Raw genomic sequence first — 20,000 nt, forward strand, 5'->3', positions numbered from 1 at the left:
AGAGAGTGAGGGGAAAGAATGAAAGAAAAGGGTGTTGGGGGTTGGAGCAGGAGCTGATGTGTGTTTATGGGAGAAGAATGAGAGCGAGAGAGAGAGACAGAAAGAAAGAGAGGAAGAGAGTATGTGTGTGTGTCTGAGAGAGAGAGAGAGAGAGGGAGAGGGAGAGGGAGAGAGAGACAGGGACAGAGGTAAATATGATGTGTGTGAATGTATTTGTGGGTGGGGAAGTGTGACGGCGATAGTGCATTTGAGTAGGTCAGATGTGTATGAGACAGAGAGAGTGAGAGTGAGAGAGAGAAAAAGAAGGAGAGAGAGTATGTGTGTGTGAGAGTGAGAGACAAAGAAAGCAAGAGAGAGTATGTGTGTGTGTGTGAGAGAGAGAAAGAGAGACGATGTGTGTGTTTGTGTGTATGTAGCAGGCAGTCAGTAATGAAAAACAGAGAGTGTGTGCAAGAATGACAGGGAGTGACCAACACTACCAACCCCTTACCCACCCTCTCGCCTCAAACCCAACCCCCAGGGGGCCACTCAGGGCTGGGCCGCCCTCTCTCTGGGCCGGGCTCCTCTGGTGCTCACCAGTCACCGCCTCCACCGGTGCAGCGGCCGGCACTCCTCCGCAGGCCGCTGATGACACACGTCTGGGGATGGGCTTTAAATAGCCGGCCCCAAAGGGCCCTGTCACACTCACTGTGTTATTAGACAGGCCGAGGAGGGGCAATCCCATGCAGCTGCAGCCATATGGCATGGCATGACACACACACACACACACACACCGCACAGACACACAGACACGACACACACACACACAGAGAGAGACTCTCCTTCTCACACACACACACACACAAATACAGACACACACACACACACACACACACACACACACACACACAATCACAGACACACACACACACACAAAAACACAGACACATACACATAGACACACACACACAGAGAAAGATTCTCCCTCTCAGACAAAGACAACCACACACACTTATAGAGAGCCTCTCTTTCCTGCACGGATACACACGCACACACACACACACACACACACACACACACACACACACACACTTATACTCCTTTCACATAAGAAACCCGCTAATGTATTAATGAAAACAACACAGTAAAGATGTTTACAAAACAAATGTTCATTCCCACTCAGTCTTCCATTGCGGTAAAGCAACAGTGTTGTGTATTCTCACCACATGGGACCTCCACGAGACAAGGAAAGCACGCAAGGTCTCATGCCAGTTAACCTAGCTGTGAACTCTCTTAGCTATCTCTAGGTGAGGGAACCATCTTAACCACGGCAGTTGCACACCAACATCACCAACACACAAGCAGATGCCAACTGCAGTTCCATTCGGCATGTCTCCAAGTGTTTTTGGGACAGGATCTTTCCTAATAGACTGAAATCTGATAAAATATAGATTTATTATTCTTTTATTATGATACAATATAGATTTATTATTCTTTTATTATGATACAATATAGATTTTTTTATTCTGTTATTAGTCATCATTCTGTTTTCTAGTCCCACAGAAGGACCTAACTGGTAGATAAAATATTACCATTCACTTCCTGCATATACAGATTGCAATCCATCTTCCCAGAAGTCTACTGTAACTCCACAGCCTGATTCCAGTATGTCAAATCCCTTCAGCAAAGAGAGTGAGGTGAAAACATTCACAGTCAGCTCTGGGAAGGCGGCCATCACCTGAAACTCCTGACTATAAAGAGTACACCAACCTTGTCATCCCGTGCCAGAGGTGTAAACCAAGCTCCTTAAACCCAACCAAACCCAACCCAAGAGCCTCTAAAAATCACAGCAAACCTTTGTCGGGAGACATTTTGTTTCTAACAAGCTGTGCCAGTCAACAGCACCGTAGGAGCTGGAGCACTCGGCTCAGTGCAACCGGGAAGCCATTGCAGCTCAAAGGGCTCAGGCCACCCACGGTTTGTTATGGCTTCCTGTCAGGCTTTCGCCAATCCCCTCCCGGGCTGTCCTTACACTGGCAGAGGGTAGACATAGAGGAGGACACCAAAGAGGCCCTCACACACACACACACACACACACACACACACACACACACACACACACACACACACACACACACACACACACACACACACACACACACACACACAAATACACGCACACTCTCACACACACACACACACACACTCACACCTGTTCCCATTCCCATCTTCTTCTGACAGACTCATGTGTGGATGATGTGTGTGTGTGTGTCAGTGTCAGTGTCTGTGTCTGTGTGTGTGTGTGTGTGTCTGTGTGTGTGTTTGTTCCCGTTTCCCTTCCTAGCTTGCTAGTCCTTCACACCTTCAAGGAAGTGCCCATGTGTGTGGCAAACTGGTCAGGTGCCAAGTGAGGTGGATCCTCTGAACCAGTGGTCATTTTGTGCTCAGTGAGTTGAATGATTGCTGACTCTCTCTCTCTCTCTCTCTTTATTCTGTTAACAAACTGACAGACTCTCTGACAGAATCAGAGTGTCTTCACACACACACACACACACACACACACACACACACACACACACACACACACACACACACACACACACACTCACACAAATTAAAGTATTGATAAATTGAGACCAAATCGAATCCAAAGCCTTTGAACTACAGAAGAAAACTGCACTCAATAATTCACTCAATACCATCTCTAAATTACCTCTTGACCTTTAAAGTAGAAAGATAAGTTCACACTATCCCGGGAGATAACAAGAGTCAGACAGCAAATGACTACACCACTATCTACACCACCACACTACCACTATGTGAGAACACAAAGCTCACAAAAACAGGCCAATCTTTTGACGAAACACAAAGGAGAGTGAAGGCTCATCACCACACCCGTCTGTGAGCCTCTGACAGGAACAACTAGATGAGCCTTTCCACAATTTCACCAGAGGAGGAAATGAGAGAAAAAAAAACTACGCAAGCTGCAACTTCAGCGTGTCTCTGCATGTCTGTGTGCAGCACTGGAGCCACGAAAAACACAAGCAAACAAAGACGGACGTGACACCCCCGCGTTCATCGCACAACGCTGACTATAACGCTGAAAGAAAACAACACTTTGAGGAACCACCTGTCCCGCTCCTCTCCCTCCATGTCTCCTGGCACCACTAAGGGCCAAAGGAGAGCCACTCTGCCTGGTGTGCCTCATACTCTCCCCTCTTCACCACAGCTGGTCATGAGAGAGAAGGGGTGGGAGAGAGACTGAGAGAGGGAGGGAGAAAGAAAGCCATTGCCTAATGACTAAAACAGCTAATCTAACAGAAGAATTCTTCGCTCTCTCTCTCACACTCTCACTCTCTCTCTCTCACACACACACACACACACACACACACACACACACACACACACACACACACACACACACACACATACACACAGAGAGACAGAAGTTCTAAGAGAAAAAAAAAAGATCTTTAAGCGGAGCAACGGAGCGACTTCAGAGCGACTCCCACTCACCACATCGAGAACCTGGTTCCTCCTGAGGGAGAACCTTTTCTTGACACTCATGGTGGCGCGGTGGCAGAGCGGCTGCCTGTGGCGCTGTCGCGGAGCGTCTCCAGGGGTTCGCTGGGGAAGCGGTGGCTGAGTATCGAGTGGCGCGCAGGCACGTCCCATACCTCCACCAGTCTCTCCACCCCTGGAGCGTGCCGTGACTGAGCGGCCTCGTAATGACAGCGGAGGCTGTGTCTGTACATGTCTGCCCCAGAAATCTGACAGCGCACCGTACCTCTGTGTGTGTGTGTTTGGTGTGTGTGTGTGTGTTTGTGAGTGTGTGAGTGTCTGTGAGAAATTATGTCTATAAGAAAGGGAGAGTCTGTGTGTATGTTATTGTGTACGCGTGTGTGTGTGTGTGTGTGTGTGTGTGTGTGTGTGCACATATGGGGGAGTTTTCAGAGATGACGTGACACACAGACAAAACATCTGACTGAAATGCACCCTCTTCCGTTTGGATCATCCTTGATGAATGCCTGACATGTCACCCACTCACTTCTATGCTGAGTTCTTCTTTAAGTATACCCTCAACAAAGGGGCTTGCTGTGACTCAAACACGGCTCGTGAAATACTCCTATACCTTCACCATACCTTTCCGCTGACTTAAAGATGTTACAGATCACAAAGTGATGATAGAGAATATAGAGGTAGTGTTCATTTAAAAAATAGTTTAGTTAAGGTTTTTTTCCCCCCGTCATTTTCATGAGCAGCCGCAAGTTGCCTTGGAAATGAAGTCCACTGGAGAGATATGTGCGCGTGGGCAATTTTAGAGTCCATTTTTATTTGTCTTTGTTTCAGTTCTGTTTGGGTGGCCCTTTCCCATGTCCTCTCTTTCTAATACTGAGGCCTTATAGAATTACAGTCTCCTCTGTCAACACACACACACACAAACACACACACACACAAACACATACTGTAATTCCTACTCACATTGAAACCTGCGACTTTATCATTATAGAGGACTGAGCGACAATGAAAAATTGTTGTCAATCCCGTATCGTTTTTACCAGATACATTAGTGGGTTTCGTAAGTGAAATAGCTGACACACGACACACACACGTCATTATTTTCGCCAGGCTTTTCCTTTTGGACTTCTGCCCTGGTATTTTGGTCTATGAAAAGACATCACATAATTAGATGTGATATCAGTAATAGTTGGATATCGGTGAACCTATTGGCTGTAGATCTTTTTTTGTCAGTTGTGTGTTTCCTGTGATTCTCTATGCGTGCGTGAAGAGGAAGTGTCCACACAAACACACTGCCGCTGACCTCATGCATGACAGGGAAAAAGACGATGGCAAAGAAGAGGTACCCCTCACAACGGAGAATGTGCCATCCTGTGAGTGAGTGAATGCCGGTGTGTGAGTACATGCAAGTGTGTGTGTGTGTGTGTGTGTGTGTGTGTGTGTGTGATTGTGCCATGTAAGCTACATCCCTATGTCTATAGAAGAAGAAACAAAAAAAAAAAAGTAATTTTACGAACTGGCTTTCATGCAACTCAAAACAAAAAAGGAACAAGCAGCAGCTACCCTTGGAAGATCATCTCAAGGCAGGAAAACAAACAAACAGACAACAACAAAAAAAAACACATAAAACCACTACAAATATCTTCTTCTTATCTGTGGCAGACAACAAACTCTGCCTGAAAAAATAACATCATAGGCCTCGGAAGGGTGGGGGGGGGGACTTCCTTTGAGTGGGTGAGGAGAGTGAGGGTAAGGGTGCGGTGCCTGATAAGACTGGCAGAGGGTAGACATAGAGGAGGACACCAAAGAGGCCCTCACACACACACACACACACACACACACACACACACACACACACACACACACACACACACACACAGAAGAGGGAGACACACACACACACACACACACACACATCTCTCTTTCTCAGTCTCTATCTCTATCTCTCTCTCTCTCTCTCTCCCTCTCTGTCTTTTGATTTCTCTCCATCACACACACACACACACACACACACACACACACACACACTAACTCACACACACACACACATTGAGGAAAAAAGAGAGAGAGAGACTAGTCTATCATGGTTATCAGTAAGAAGTAGTGGTGAATACAGAGGGGTTCTGGTGTAAGGAAAATTAAGGTTTGTATATGTGTGAGAGAGAAGCAGGGAGAGCAGTGTGTGTGTGTGTGTGTGTGTGTGTGTGTTTGTGTGTGATGGAGAGAAATCAAAAGACAGAGAGGGAGAGAGAGAGAGATAGAGATAGAGACTGAGAAAGAGAGACAGACAGAATGACAAACATTAGCATTGAGAAAGTTACAATGATATCATGGATGCCCTAACCAAAAAATAAATTAAAAAATCTGTGTCACAACAACATCTCATTCAAAGACAGCAGTTTCTGCATACGGTCTTAAAGCAAACCAGATGCAAAGGACAGACCACAAAAGTTTCCTCTGGGAAAAGAATGTATGGTCCCGCTGGCCATGAAGGAGACCACAAAGATATTTCCGTCTCAGATTTTCAGACAATGCATCGGCTGTGCGCCCCTGCGCCCTTCTCTTCCCAAGTGGCTGCTTACACCTTTATTGTTTTGTTGTATTGTTTGTTTTTTGAGTTGCAAAAAAGAAAGTTTGTAAAAGTGAAATAGTTTTTTGTTCGCGTTTTCATCCCCTCTAGAGATGTGGCCTACATGTTTAGCATGTACTTGCTTACAGATACACACAAATAAATCAATAAACCAATTAAGTCGCCATACAAACACAGGCAGGCACTCAAATCAGACGTAAAATGAAAACGTGATAAGACTGGCAGAGGGTAGACATAGAGGAGGACACCAGAGAGACCCTCTCTCTCTCTCACACACACACACGCACTCACACACACACACACACACACACAGATCAATTAAGTCGCCATACAAACACAGGCAGGCACTCAAATCACGGGAATGAAAAAAGAGAGAAAACAAGAGGGTGAGAAAAAGAGACAGAGAGAGACAACAACAAAAAAGCATTTAAGGCCTCAAGTGTTTTGGCTAAAACTGTATAGTGTTTGCAACAGGCAATCAAGAACTCCAGAAAGATGAATAAATTGTCTCACTTCCTCAGAGAAAAACCTCACGGAGTCAACGGCAAACAAGCATTAGGTGAGGATTCCAGGGAAATTGCAGAAAGATCAAATAGACATTTGACCTCAAATGCTCCAAGGAGATCTAAACAAGTCTCTCTGACGTTTAGCCATTAGCGGCTAATTCCACCCACAGGACATGTAAATTGCTCGCAGGGCTTAACTGATGCTGCAGTTGGATGGCGTTGCACTTAGCAGAGTGGAGTGTGAACATGCATGCGCTGTCTCTGGAGACATGTCTGCCACATTCTCTCCTCAGAGAGCACGGGTCAAAGATAAACATTAAAGGTCCAGTCCTCGATCTCAGCAAAATATTTCCCATTTAGTAAGCCGGGACAGAGCCAGGACAGTGTACAGTTTTTTGAGGACTCACACACACAAACAAAATGGACAGGCAGAGGATTTGAATGTGCTGAAGGATAAAAAGTCAGAGGACCTCTAATGCTGAAGCAACAAGTAGATTGTCGTCTCTTAAGGATTTAGCTACTAAAGGGAGATTTTGAGTCAGAGGGGAGCTAGTGGTTGGCAGCTAGAGAAGAAAGAAGGGTCACAGACGAATTGGATGCATCTCACAAAAGACAAACAGTACTGAAGTTTACATATAGAGATATTTAGCAGGCCTCTGTTGAGGCATTTAGCGTTACATACCACCAAGGTTGTTTGTGCCAAGCTGTTCTTGGGAAGACACTGTCATTTGAAATACAAACATTGGACAGGGCAACCTCAGGTCACATGCAAAAACGTATTCAAATGGGCTTTAAACTCATACAAATGTAGCCGTCCACAGTACTCTCCTGATTAGAATGTTCTTTTGGCTACGGCAACTTTGGATGATGACACAAGTCAAATAAACACTCCACAGAGCAGTTAGGGTGAACCGGCGAGCCTCATGGTCCTCCTCACCACGACCCCCATGACAACTACCCCACCCAGACACCTCTCCCTTCTGCCTTTAGCCTGGGGGCTAGAATTCACCACGACCCCCATGACAACTACCCCACCCAGGCAACTCTCTCTTCTCCCTTTTTGGCTTGTTTTTCCCCCTTCCATTGAACCAGTGAAACTTCAGACTTGAAATTTAAGTCCTATAATTAAACTCTGCCATTGATCTACGCAGCGCTCACCCTAAATAGCTGCCCCCCCCCCCTCCCTCTCCCTCTTTGAAACTCACAGACACACACACAGACAAAGAGTCACACACACAAAAACATACACTTACATGCATGTATGCACACATGCACACAAACACACAAGACACACAAGAGAGAGAGAGAGAGAGAGAGAGAGAGAGAGAACAACAAATTGAAAACCGACCAAACCCTAAACGGAAATGATTACATAGCACCCTACCTAAGTAACAGTAAAGACTGGATAAACACAGAGTTAAGCCCTTTTTGCAAAATTAAATATCTTTTTGAAAATGTATCTCTTCAATTAAAAATACCCACACTATTGGGAGAGGACATCAACTGCACACTAAATACCCATACTATTGGGAGAGGACATCAACAGCACACTATATACCCATACTATTGGGAGAGGACATCAACAGCACACTATATACCATACTATTGGGAGAGGACATCAACTGCACACTCAATACCCATACTATTGGGAGAGGACATCAACAGCACACTATATACCCATACTATTGGGAGAGGACATCAACAGCACACTATATACCCATACTATTGGGAGAGGACATCAACAGCACACTATATACCCATACTATTGGGAGAGGACATCAACAGCACACTATATACCCATACTATTGGGAGAGGACATCAACTGCACACTCAATATCCATACTATTGGGAGAGGACATCAACAGCACACTCAAGCTTAGCTGCAGAATATGTGATGACCTGCCATAACAAAAGAGCGCCACTGTGACTCATAACAGAAGAGCACTAGCCACCGCAGATTTGAATTATATGATTAGCAGACTGGACGGAATTCAAATGAATTCAACAGACTTGTGTGTGTGTGTGTGTGTGTGTATGTATGTTGGTGGGCAGATCTACAGCTTGTGTATACGTGTGTAAGTGTAAGACTCTGTAACATGATAAACTGAAACTAGACTTCATTAGATTAAACTTAGAAAGATGCTTTTGGTTAATTTATTGCTTGTTCACTCTTTTGCCGAAATTGCCATTGTTCTTTTCTTTTTTCATCAATACCACACTCAAAAATATCCATTTAAAATCAACTATATGTACACTCATATACATACAGTACTTGTCTACAAACTTGTAGCTTTGGCAACAATGAGTCAATTCATTCATGCCAATATAAGATTTGATTTGATTTAAGAGAGAGAGGGAAAGAAAGAGAGAGGGAGAGAGAGAGAGAGAGAATCAAGGATAAGAGTGCATGTTTTTTCTAAGCCTGTTACGGGAGGTTGTAGTAAATGATTGAGTTGGAGGCCTCTCCCAGCCTCTCCAGTCTTCACTCCCCCCTGCTGCCACTGCTGAACTGGGGCCAGGCTCTGGCATGGGAAGCCTATAAGCCTCTCCTTAACAGACTCCTAAATGATGCAGAGACTGGGAACGCTGGGAGGCCAGGGAACTGATGAAAGCGAGCGCAACGGCGCAGCCAGAGAATATACAGTGGATTTGGCTCCAAGGCACAAAGGCTTGTGTAGACTAGTAAAGCAGGGTCTTGTATTCATACACAGAACAGCTGCCAGACTACCCAGATAGCTAAGGATTCTGGGAGAGATTTGCCCGGGGTTTCTGGCATGGCCTCTAATCTGATTGGTTCAATTTCGGTAAACAACACCTTTTGTACTGGAGTTGCCAAGGCTCTTCTGGCTGAACTAGTAAAGCAAGATGCTAACAAGAAGATCATAGCCAGCGGTCACGACACACCAACTGATGAAAATGTATCTGTGCTGCGGCGTAAGTCACTATAGATGCATGAATACTACATGAACGAACATAAATATAAACATTTAGGCCTCAGCAGGCCATTGAAAAGTGCACCTGGTTATTCTCATGTTGCGTCATGCTACAGTGATGAGTTGACTGCTGTCCATCCATCCATTAGGGTCAGGGCAGAGAGGGTAAAGATGGAGGAGTTGTGGCTGACAACGAATCACGAAAACAGTGATGGATGGATGGATAGACGGAACAGATGGATAAGACACGTCTCAGAAACATGGAGACGGCGTCTGCATGCCTCTAGCAAAAGCACTCCTTGTAAAGGCGGGACACAAAGAAAAAGGAACATGTGGGGAATCTGCGTGAAACACAAAAACACACCTTTCTTTTAATCCTTTTTTTAGCCCTGACCTTCATTTGCTTGTTTTCCTAGTTTCTCCTGCACAGCTATTCAAACAGATCTGCAGACCGCTCGGACGAAACCTGCGTATAATTTTCGGAGGTGGGTGATTACTACCTACCAGAGGAACACCCAACGAGACTGAGTGGTTTTAGAATACAAATATCATAATGTCAGACAGCCATGACTGAAGTAACAGTGTGCAGCCGTTGTGTTTTCTGTTCCTCAGCTTGTGTTAAGCCATACCTCAGTAGCCCCGAGTGTTTTCAGTGTGAACACTCTGTTGTACGAGCACAAGTAACCTTGTGCTACATAGCCCGACTTATATCACAAAACCACATTCTCTTGCCCTGCACACGCATCTGTGCACGATTTTCCTAGTCTTTAGACAAAGGGCCGAATGGGAACACAATCAATCTTGACTATCTCTTGTGTGCTGTAGGTACGGCGTGATAGCTTGGGTAACACACCCGGTCAGGCGAAAGGAGAGGGTGGAGAAAGTGCTTGTGTGTGTTGAGGACAGGAATGCCGGAAGGAGATGGAGAGAGGGCAGGTGGCTAAGACAGGGCCTTGGGGCAGTCACCATTATGAGGAAAGGGGGGGGGGGGTTACCTTTCCCACGATTCTCTCTCTCTTTCGACTGATCTACCAATAGGCATTGTTACTAGGACGAAAGAGGGTAAAATGCCAGAACGACTTTGCCGGCATATCAACACTGGCTCCTATTCCATCATAAAGCCAAAGCGGTACTGATGTGCGGATCGACCAAGAATCTGCGGATCGGCCCAGAACCCGCAGGTCCCATGGATCGGGCAGGTTTGAGTTACTCTACTAGAATATATTGTGGGTTCGGGTGGGTCGGGTCAAAACATCTATAGAGCAGCTTTTCCGTAGTGTTTTTACTAAGTAGTATTCGTAGCTTTTTAGATTACACCACCAAGTGGTCAACAAGAAGAGGCTACCACATGCGACACTACGCAGAGATAATGTAGGCTAATGTTTTGCTTAAAGAAGTACTGTATATCTAAACACATAATGATTAATGAATGGTTAATATTACCAAAATTACCATTTTTATACAAATCTGCATTATATGGGTTGAAAATGGCTCAACACGCCACCCACTGTTTAAAATCATCTATAGCCAATTCTGATGCAGAGACCAAGAGTTTGAGCTAGGGTATAGACTATGCCTTGCAATCAACGCATTATGCTAACGTTTGCTGGAGCCTATTAGTGATGTACTGTGCGAAACCTTAGCCTGTAGCTAGTTTCGGTAATGCATGTGTTGGACTACACTGACTACATTGGATTGGATGGAAACTGCTCTTATTTAAGCTCTCACTGGTGCGCTATTGTGTTTAGTTCACATAAGCGTCTGTCCTTTTTTTAAATGTACATCAAACAATGAAACATCTGTCCTACTCCATGATATGGATACAATCACGTTAGTTAAATTTAAAGTTATTGATTTGCAGGTCGGGGTTGGGTTTAGGTGGATGTTTAACGCATATGTTTTGCAGGTCGGGCGGCTCTCATATTGGCTTTCATAACGGGTCGAGTGAATGTGGATATTAAACAACGCTGACCCACGCATCACTACACACTGGCATATTGCCATCAAAAACACATTTACAATGCAAGTGGGAATGGGATGCATGTCTCTCATCCCCGTCCTTCCCTCTTAATTACCACGCGTTGCTGAGCAAGACTAATTCTTAATTAATTATTAATTCCTGCCTGAGCTCCAGATGCACCAAAATGCTCATAGTTGGTTTGAGGAAGAACAAGGGTGGGGGGGACTAAATACTGTGTGTTGGTGTAGATTACATATGATATATTATTATATTATATTATTATTCGATTATTTATACTAAATACTGTGTGTTGGTGTAGCCGTAGTTCACAGCGTAGCCAAGTCAGACGACTAATGCAAATGAACTGCACAGCCTCCAACCAACCTGTGGTGTGTTATCAGTAACGTGGAAACAGTCAAATGTTGAGCCATAAAAGATGGGTGATGACAGAAGAAAAGTGGTGAAGTCAGACATGTTGTCAGACATGTTGTTTCTTTCCTGTCATCTGGCTCTCGAATGCACGATAAACGTACCTAAGAGGCCTTCGACTCCCTCTGCGAGTCAAGAAATTCAGAAGTCTTTTAAAAGGCTGACACACTCCAGCTGGTGTTGGCATTGTATGTCCGCCAAAGCTCACACACACACACACACACACACACACACACACACACACACACACACACACACACACACACACACACACACACACACACACACAGACACACACACACACACACACACACACACACACACACACACACACACACACAACAAAATCACAGCATACAAAGCATTGGAGTCATTCCCCAAATGTCACGTCCATTTGCATTTTAAAACGCTCACATTTTCTCACCCAGAGGCTGTCTGGGTGGGTGGGTGGGCGCTAACATTACATGTCCACCCACACGCTCAAGCAGAATGAGACCTGAGAAAGCCCTGTGAAGAAATGCACCAGCAAAGCTGCCTCTCCTGTGAGATCTGACTCACAAATTGCCAAAGCGAATCTCGACACAGTATTTTAAGTGATATAAGCACAGCAGACATTAACATTTGAGATCTTTTGAGAACAATGTGACTGGCATTCAGCAAAAGAGACTTTAAATAAAGCTACCACTGTCTGCAGATAAAAAATAAATAAAAATAAAACATTAAGATCCCCTAACACTAGCCTAGAGAGTAAATATCAGGACAGAACTGCACACACACATGCAGTGACACACACACACAGATCAGGCATGTTTAAGTGCTTATAACCTCAGGGAACTTACTGAGAATCCGCAGAACTCTCAACATACGCGCGCACACGCACACACACACACACACACACATACACACACGCACGCACACACATGCACACCTCTGCAACGAACAAGTGCAGATAACTAAACCAATTCAGCTAAACAAAGAAAGCAGGAAGCAACCATATATGTTGTGTTCATTCCATATCTGCTCTAGGTTTTCTGTCATCTTTAGGCTTCGGAACACGCGCGCCGCGCGCGGTGCACAGGCAGACCCTAGTGGATGCTGACCAAAACATTCCGACACGAGACCACACAGCGCTAAAGAGCGTGGTCCAAACTCAACGACTCAGAGACAAAGGCACCGGATGCACATTTCAACGTGAAGCTCACAGTAATTATACAGAGCACAGATTCAGCGACAGTCAGAAACAAACACATACACAAACACACACAGGGAAGAAATTGCTGGTAACTTACTCCAGATGAGTTCAGCATTAGAGTCGGCTCCATGGGTAACTGCTTTGGTGTGTGTGTGTGTGTGTGTGTGTGTGTGTTTGACTGTGTGAGTGTGTGTTTATTTGTGTGTGTGTGAGTGTGTTCAGCCCTCCTTTGCACGCCGGTTGTAAACAAACAGGTCCATTTGGTTGCCGCTAGCTTTGGAGAGTTGGCAGGGGAGACCCACAGAGAGGAATCCTGCCTGCGCTGCTATGCTGCAGAGTTACACTCTCACTCTCGCTCTCGCTCTCTCTCTCTCCGTCACTGTCGGCTTCACCCCTCCTCTCCCTCACTGACTCTTTCCTGCTCCCTCCCTCTACCCTCCCTCTTTCTTTGAACACACTCTCTCTCTTTCTCTCCCCCCTTTCTCTCTCTCTACCCCCTCTCTTTCTCTCTCTCTCCCTATATCTACCCCCAGTTCCTCTCTCTCTCTCTCTACCCCCCCCTCTCTCTCTTTCTCTCTCTCTACCCCCTCTCTCCCTATATCTACCTCCTGTTCCTCTCTCTCTCTCCCCCCCCCTTCTCTCTTTCTCTCTCTCTCCCTCTCCCCCCCTGCTTCTTATTGTTCTTGCTTCCTCATCGCCCTACTGAAAGAAGACCTGGATGCCCTGGGCAGAAAACACAAACAGTGCAGTGATGTCATGGTACTAACTTCTGGGTTCGACCAAGAAATGAGACACACACACACACACACACACAGACACACACAGACACACAGACACACACACAGGTAGACAGAAATATACACAAACGCACACCGACACTTAAAGGGGAAAACTGTAACGTGTGTCTTTTTTCGTTGAGTGTGCCAGTCACACACACACACACACACACACACACACACACACACACACACACACACACACACACACACGCACACACACACATGCACACCACTTGCCCGTTAGCGAACTGCGAAAATCGCTTCTCCCATGGAGCATGGAGTATGAGGAGCATTCCGGAGACGCAGGGTCAAGTTTAGCGGCACTTAAAACCGAGTGCTCAGCGCTTAAGGCTACAAGATGATGTAAAGGACACGTCGGGAGAGGAAAAAGGGGAAGAACTATTGCTGTGCAGGGGATGGATTCTTAAGCGTGCCCAAACAGCTTGTGAACTTGATGACAGAACTGTCACTGACTGCGTCTGCATCAACTATATCAACTCTTTACCTCACTGTTCCTCCACTGAAAACCTTCTCTTTCTCCTTCAAAGACACATTTTGAAGGTTTCTTTTTTGCCATGTACTGTTTTACCATGAGGTATGTGAATGACAGATAAACACACCTGCCGTTCACACCCAGGTTATACACCATGTAGATTTGTGGATCTGGATCTGAAAGGACACACGACAAAAAATATATTGGCAGAATACAACAGTTAGCTAGGCTAGCTAACTTTTATCAGTATCAATTGTTCTGTTGTTGATTTTTTGCAAGGCGAGTCTGTTGGCTTTTAGCTAGTTTGCTTGCTAGTTTTGGACATGATGCCTTACTGTTGCTTTAACAGCTGCATGTTGTAAAAAAAAAGAAAAAGAAAGGGAAAAGAAAAGAATGACAAAACAAAAACAGCACGAATGACGGCAAAGCCGAGCCTCAGGAGCGATGGTGCGGACAGCTAACCATTTGCCGTGTGCACGTAGCATTCCCAGAGGTGGACGGAAAATTCTGGCATCCCGACCACGACTGGGCCGCAGTCTGACGTCAGTATCCGGTAAAAAAACGTTGTGGTCGAGTTTATCGGGCGCTGGCTTCTAAGGATCTAACACCAGGCAACAGTATTTTTAACGTAAAAGAAACAAGGTCTGGAAACAAAGACAACACAAGGTTCTCCGTAATTTTGTTCCTCTTTTGCAGGGGAAGTTAATATGGAAGTTCATTATCACACACACACACACACACACACACACACACACACACACACACACACACACACACACACACACACACACACTCTGTAGTGTCCAGATGTGTGTGTTCCGTTCAGTCTCAGTCTGCCTTATCACCCCTCCGCAGCGTGTGAAAGTTCTAGACACAAAATCCCTAACTCATGCAGGAAGGACAACCATTGCAGTCTGGAGTCATAGCCTACTCCATCGTCTGACACTAACATCACACACACACACACACTCCAATGCAAATTCAGTCACCACATCCATAATAAGTTAACCAGCGTAGACACACACACTTCTGCGTGTACACACACACCCTCCTATGCAAATGCAGAAGCACTCCCACACATAGATAAGACACAAAGACACAAACACACCCAAACACAATAGGAAACACATGCACTAACAATCATTTGAACATCCACAACGTTAACCAGTATAGACACATAGTAAGTCAATGCACACTTAATGGTAAACACACAGACACACACACATAAACACACATAAACACACATAAACACACACACACACACACATACACACACTCTTACATCAACAGCTGCCTCCTGCACATCGCTATTACACCTTGACCTTTGCCTACTACAAAGTGACCCTAAATCCAGCATCAAAGTAGCAGTATCCGTCACGTCCCTGAAGAACAGGTCACCTGAAGGTTCCGGTCCCCCCACCCCCAAACTGACCTCAGTACAGTCTGATTGATTTGCTTCCAGCACCTGCACCACAACGTAAACAGCATTAACCATAACACCATCACACTGTCAGAGATCCTGATCCTGGGACAGGTTTACGAATTACACCAAGAGAGGCGATTGCATTATAGACGCTGTCAAGATTGCATTAAGGGGGGGACTTAAGGAGACGACAAGGGAGAGAGATGACTAGCTGTACGGGGTGTCTGATGGTCAGTCCCGGTGTTTGAGATGATTTGAGATGACATTATTGAGACTGTGTGTGTGTGTGTGTGTGTGTGTGTGTGTGTGTGTTTGAGATGAATGGCGACTGTAATGCACACAGATGGGTGAGTCACTATCCGGGTATTACTCACCGCCGCAGCCACTGGTGAGTGTCAGAGAGCAAGAGAACAGGAACAGGTATCCAGCCCCTGTGTCTCTCAGCAGCCACTTCAGCCACTTCTATAAGGTGTGTGTGTGTGTGCGTGAGTGTATGGGTGTGTGCGCGAGTGAGTGTGTACATGGATGAGGGGGGTGACGTTGCTGTGTTAAGGTTGGAGTGAATTCGTGTGTGTGTGTGTGTGTGTGTGTGTGTGCGAGAGAGAAAGAGAGAGAAAGAGAGGGAGTTTGTGTGCGTGTACATTTCTAGAGGGTTGTTTTTCTGTGTTGGGGGTGGAGTAGGGTTTGTGTGTGTGTGTGTGTGTGTCTACATTGATAGGGAGTTGTGTTGCCATGTTGGGGGTGGAGTGGGTTTTGTGTGTGTGTGTGTGAGTTTGAGTGTGAGTGTGTGAGTGTGTGTGTATGAGTGTGCACACTGATAGGGAGTTGTGTTGCCATGTTGGGGGTGGGGTGGGTTTGGGCGTCGGGCTAGATGTAAAAGTGGAGGTAGCTTGCCCTTGGCAGGGTTGTTATTTGAAATGGATACCCGCATGTTGAACCGTGCAAGGAAGGGAATTACTGTGAAAAAAAAAAATGAAAAAAGAAAGAAAACACACCCTCGTTCCGCTGTGCCTTTCCAGAGTTGCAGTCTGGCGGTGCACAGTTCAGCGTGAATTAGTGCCCAGAATTAGGAGCGTTCAGCAAAGTGCTCAAAATAACAACCGCATAATTTTCTGGGCACTCTCTCTCTCCCCATCTCCAACCTCTCTCTCTCTCTCCCTTTACCCATCTTCAACCTCTCTCCCTCTCCCCCCCCCCCTCTCTCTCTCTCTCCATCTCCAACCTCTCCACAGGGTTCCCACCCATTTCCATTGACGAACCCATGTAAGAGAACAATAACATTACAATAACAATTCATTTCATTAGTCCGACACACGGCAAAATCTAATTTTCTCTTTTTTTTCTTCTTTCATTCTGACTTGGTCTCTCTTTTCTCCATCTCTCACTTCTTTTATTCTGACTTGGTCTCTCTTTCTCCCCCTCTCTCACTTCTTTCATTCTGACTTGGTCTCTCTTTCCCTCCATCTCTCACTTCTTTCATTCTGACTGGGTCTCTCTTTCTCCCCCTCTCTCACTTCTTTCATTCTGACTTGGTCTCTCTTTCTCCCCCTCTCTCACTTCTTTCATTCTGACTTTGTCTCTCTTTCTCCCCCTCTCTCCATCTCTCACTTCTTTCATTCTGACTTGGTCTCTCTTTCTCTCCATCTCTCACTTATTTCATTCTGACCTGGTCTCTCTTTCTCCCCCTCTCTCACTTCTTTCATTCTGACTTGGTCTCTCTTTCTCCCCCTCTTTTACTTCTTTCATTCTGACTTTGTCTCTCTTTCTCCCCCTCTCTCCATCTCTCACTTCTTTCATTCTGACTTGGTCTCTCTTTCTCTCCATCTCTCACTTATTTCATTCTGACCTGGTCTCTCTTTATCCCCCTCTCTCCATCTCTCACTTCTTTCATTCTGACTTGGTCTCTCTTTCTCCCCCTCTCTCACTTCTTTCATTCTGACTTTGTCTCTCTTTCTCCCCCTCTCCATCTCTCACTTCTTTCATTCTGACTTGGTCTCTCTTTCTCTCCATCTCTCACTTCTTTCATTCTGACTGGGTCTTTCTTTCTCCCCCTCTCTCACTTCTTTCATTCTGACTTGGTCTCTCTTTCTCCCCCTCTCTCACTTCTTTCATTCTGACTTTGTCTCTCTTTCTCCCCCTCTCCATCTCTCACTTCTTTCATTCTGACTTGGTCTCTCTTTCTCTCCATCTCTCACTTCTTTCATTCTGACTGGGTCTTTCTTTCTCCCCCTCTCTCACTTCTTTCATTCTGACTTGGTCTCTCTCTCTCTCCATCTCTCACTTCTTTCATTCTGACTTGGTCTCTCTTTCTCTCCATCTCTCTCCATCTCTCACTTCTTTCATTCTGATTCTGTCCCTCCTGCTGCGCCTCCTCAAAACCACTTCCTTTTCTTCCATTTCATATTTCTTTTCAATTCTTTTTCTTTCCCGTGAAAGTTTGACCTCACAGTCCAGCAGCGCAGACTTCCCTGTCAGGCAGCTGCAGCACCAGTGTGGGGGGAAAAAGAGAGAGAGAGAGACGAATATCCCACAATGCCGAGCTGTCCAGCCGCCCGACCACAGAGAGATGGCAGGCGACCCACTGAGTCACTGACGACTCCAGGAAAAAAAACGAAAAAAAAAACGAGAGCGAGCGAAGGAAACGCACTTCCCTCCAAAGGCTGACAGACGCACTAGTAGGTCCACTAAACCTGGGTCACATACAATCACTCTCTGTGTGTGTGTGTATGCGTGCGTGTGTGTGTGTGTGTGTGTGTGTGTGTGTGTGTGTGTGTGTGTGTGTGTGTTTGAGTGTGTGTGTGTGTGTGGGAACGGCTTGCATTTCCCTCTTTTAAATTCATTGGTGTTTGGAAATGACTGAGAGTGGATGTGAGCTTGCTAACTTGATAGCTTGCTAACTGCCTACTTTAACTACAGGAAAGTGTCTGGATATTCACAAGAGCATATTGTGAGGCACTGACATACCAGTGACTTCTTTCTGGCCTCAAAATGTGGTCCAGGAAGTGATGCGTTAGAGGCCAGTTCTTTAGACACGTTGGGAGTCCCATGTTCATCTGACTGGTATTTTGAAAGGCGTCTCCTCCTCGGAAATGCACTTTAATCCAAGACTGGACTTAATCCCTGTCTGGGTGACCGGACACCCCAGTGTTGGATTGTGTCCACTCTTTGTGGACAGACTCTGTCTTGGTTTTAAGTTAGGTCATATTTAACTTCCAAACGACTGCAAAACAAACAAAAGAAAAAACCTCTTCTATTCCTCAGTGACCACACTTATTATGCGACTGTGACTGTGTCTGTGTCTGTGTGTCTGTGTGTACGTGTGTGTGTGTTTGTGACTGTGTCTGTGTGTATGTGCCTCAGTGAGGATGCTAATGGCAGTGAGTCCCGCAGAGTGAAGTGTGTGTGTGAAATGTGGCAGTTGATGGCGAGTGGCGTCTGTATGGTACACACATTACATTCCTTTGCTCTAGCCGTGACTGTGACCTTTGACCCTCCAAGGGAACCCAGTCACTAGAATAGGACAAATGTGTTTGTGAAAAAGCAAGTGAAGCTCAAACACATTGCCATGCATGTGTGTGTGTGTGTGTGTGTCTGTGTGTGTGAGTGTGTGTGTGTGTGTATGTGCCGACAGGCTGTATGTTATGTCTATTATAAGTCTTCATGTGGTATGGGTGTACATCTGAACATATACTGTATAGTGTATAGATAGGCATGTTGGGGTCTGACCTGTGAGTGTTACTGTCAATGTATGTTCTATCTGTGTGTGTGTGTGTGTGTGTCTCTTTGTATTGATAGGCCTTGTGAATGAGAGCCTGTGTTTTTTTTCATCAGTCTAGACTCTGAAACTCCCATATCTGACAGACGCAGATAATAGAACAATTGAACAATGTTCATGTTCAAAAACATTAAAAGTGAACTGTTTGAAGGTAATTAAAGAAAACCACATGGATTAACAGATGGACACACACACGCGTAGGACAGATAAAACGAGAACTACGGATGATGTTCCTCTGGGCACAGAATGACCAGGTGCCATTTAATCTACGGGGCAATCCTATTACAATCTTAATCAAATAAGAGCTTTTAATGCAGTTTGATCATATCGTTTTATCACACAGACTGTCGGGTTTGGAGGGGAGGATAAATTGGCTTGGTCAGAGAGGGTCAAGTACAGGAGGACAATAAGCTGAACAGGGT

At 45.5% G+C, this 20,000-nt stretch overlaps 1 protein-coding gene across 1 annotated transcript in view; it reads right to left on the reverse strand.

Annotated features, from left to right (window-relative positions):
* rgs12a (regulator of G protein signaling 12a) overlaps positions 1–13,543 on the reverse strand; it is a 37,142-nt gene extending 23,599 nt beyond the window's left edge. The window contains exon 1 of the mRNA XM_042710363.1: positions 13,206–13,543. Within this exon, the coding sequence (XP_042566297.1) occupies positions 13,206–13,238 (33 nt within the window). The 5' untranslated portion in view covers positions 13,239–13,543. The remainder of the gene's footprint in view (positions 1–13,205) is intronic.
* Positions 13,544–20,000: the final 6,457 nt, after the last annotated feature.

This window comes from Clupea harengus, chromosome 18 (assembly GCF_900700415.2).
Source record: "Clupea harengus chromosome 18, Ch_v2.0.2, whole genome shotgun sequence".
Classification (NCBI taxonomy): Eukaryota; Metazoa; Chordata; class Actinopteri; order Clupeiformes; family Clupeidae; genus Clupea; species Clupea harengus.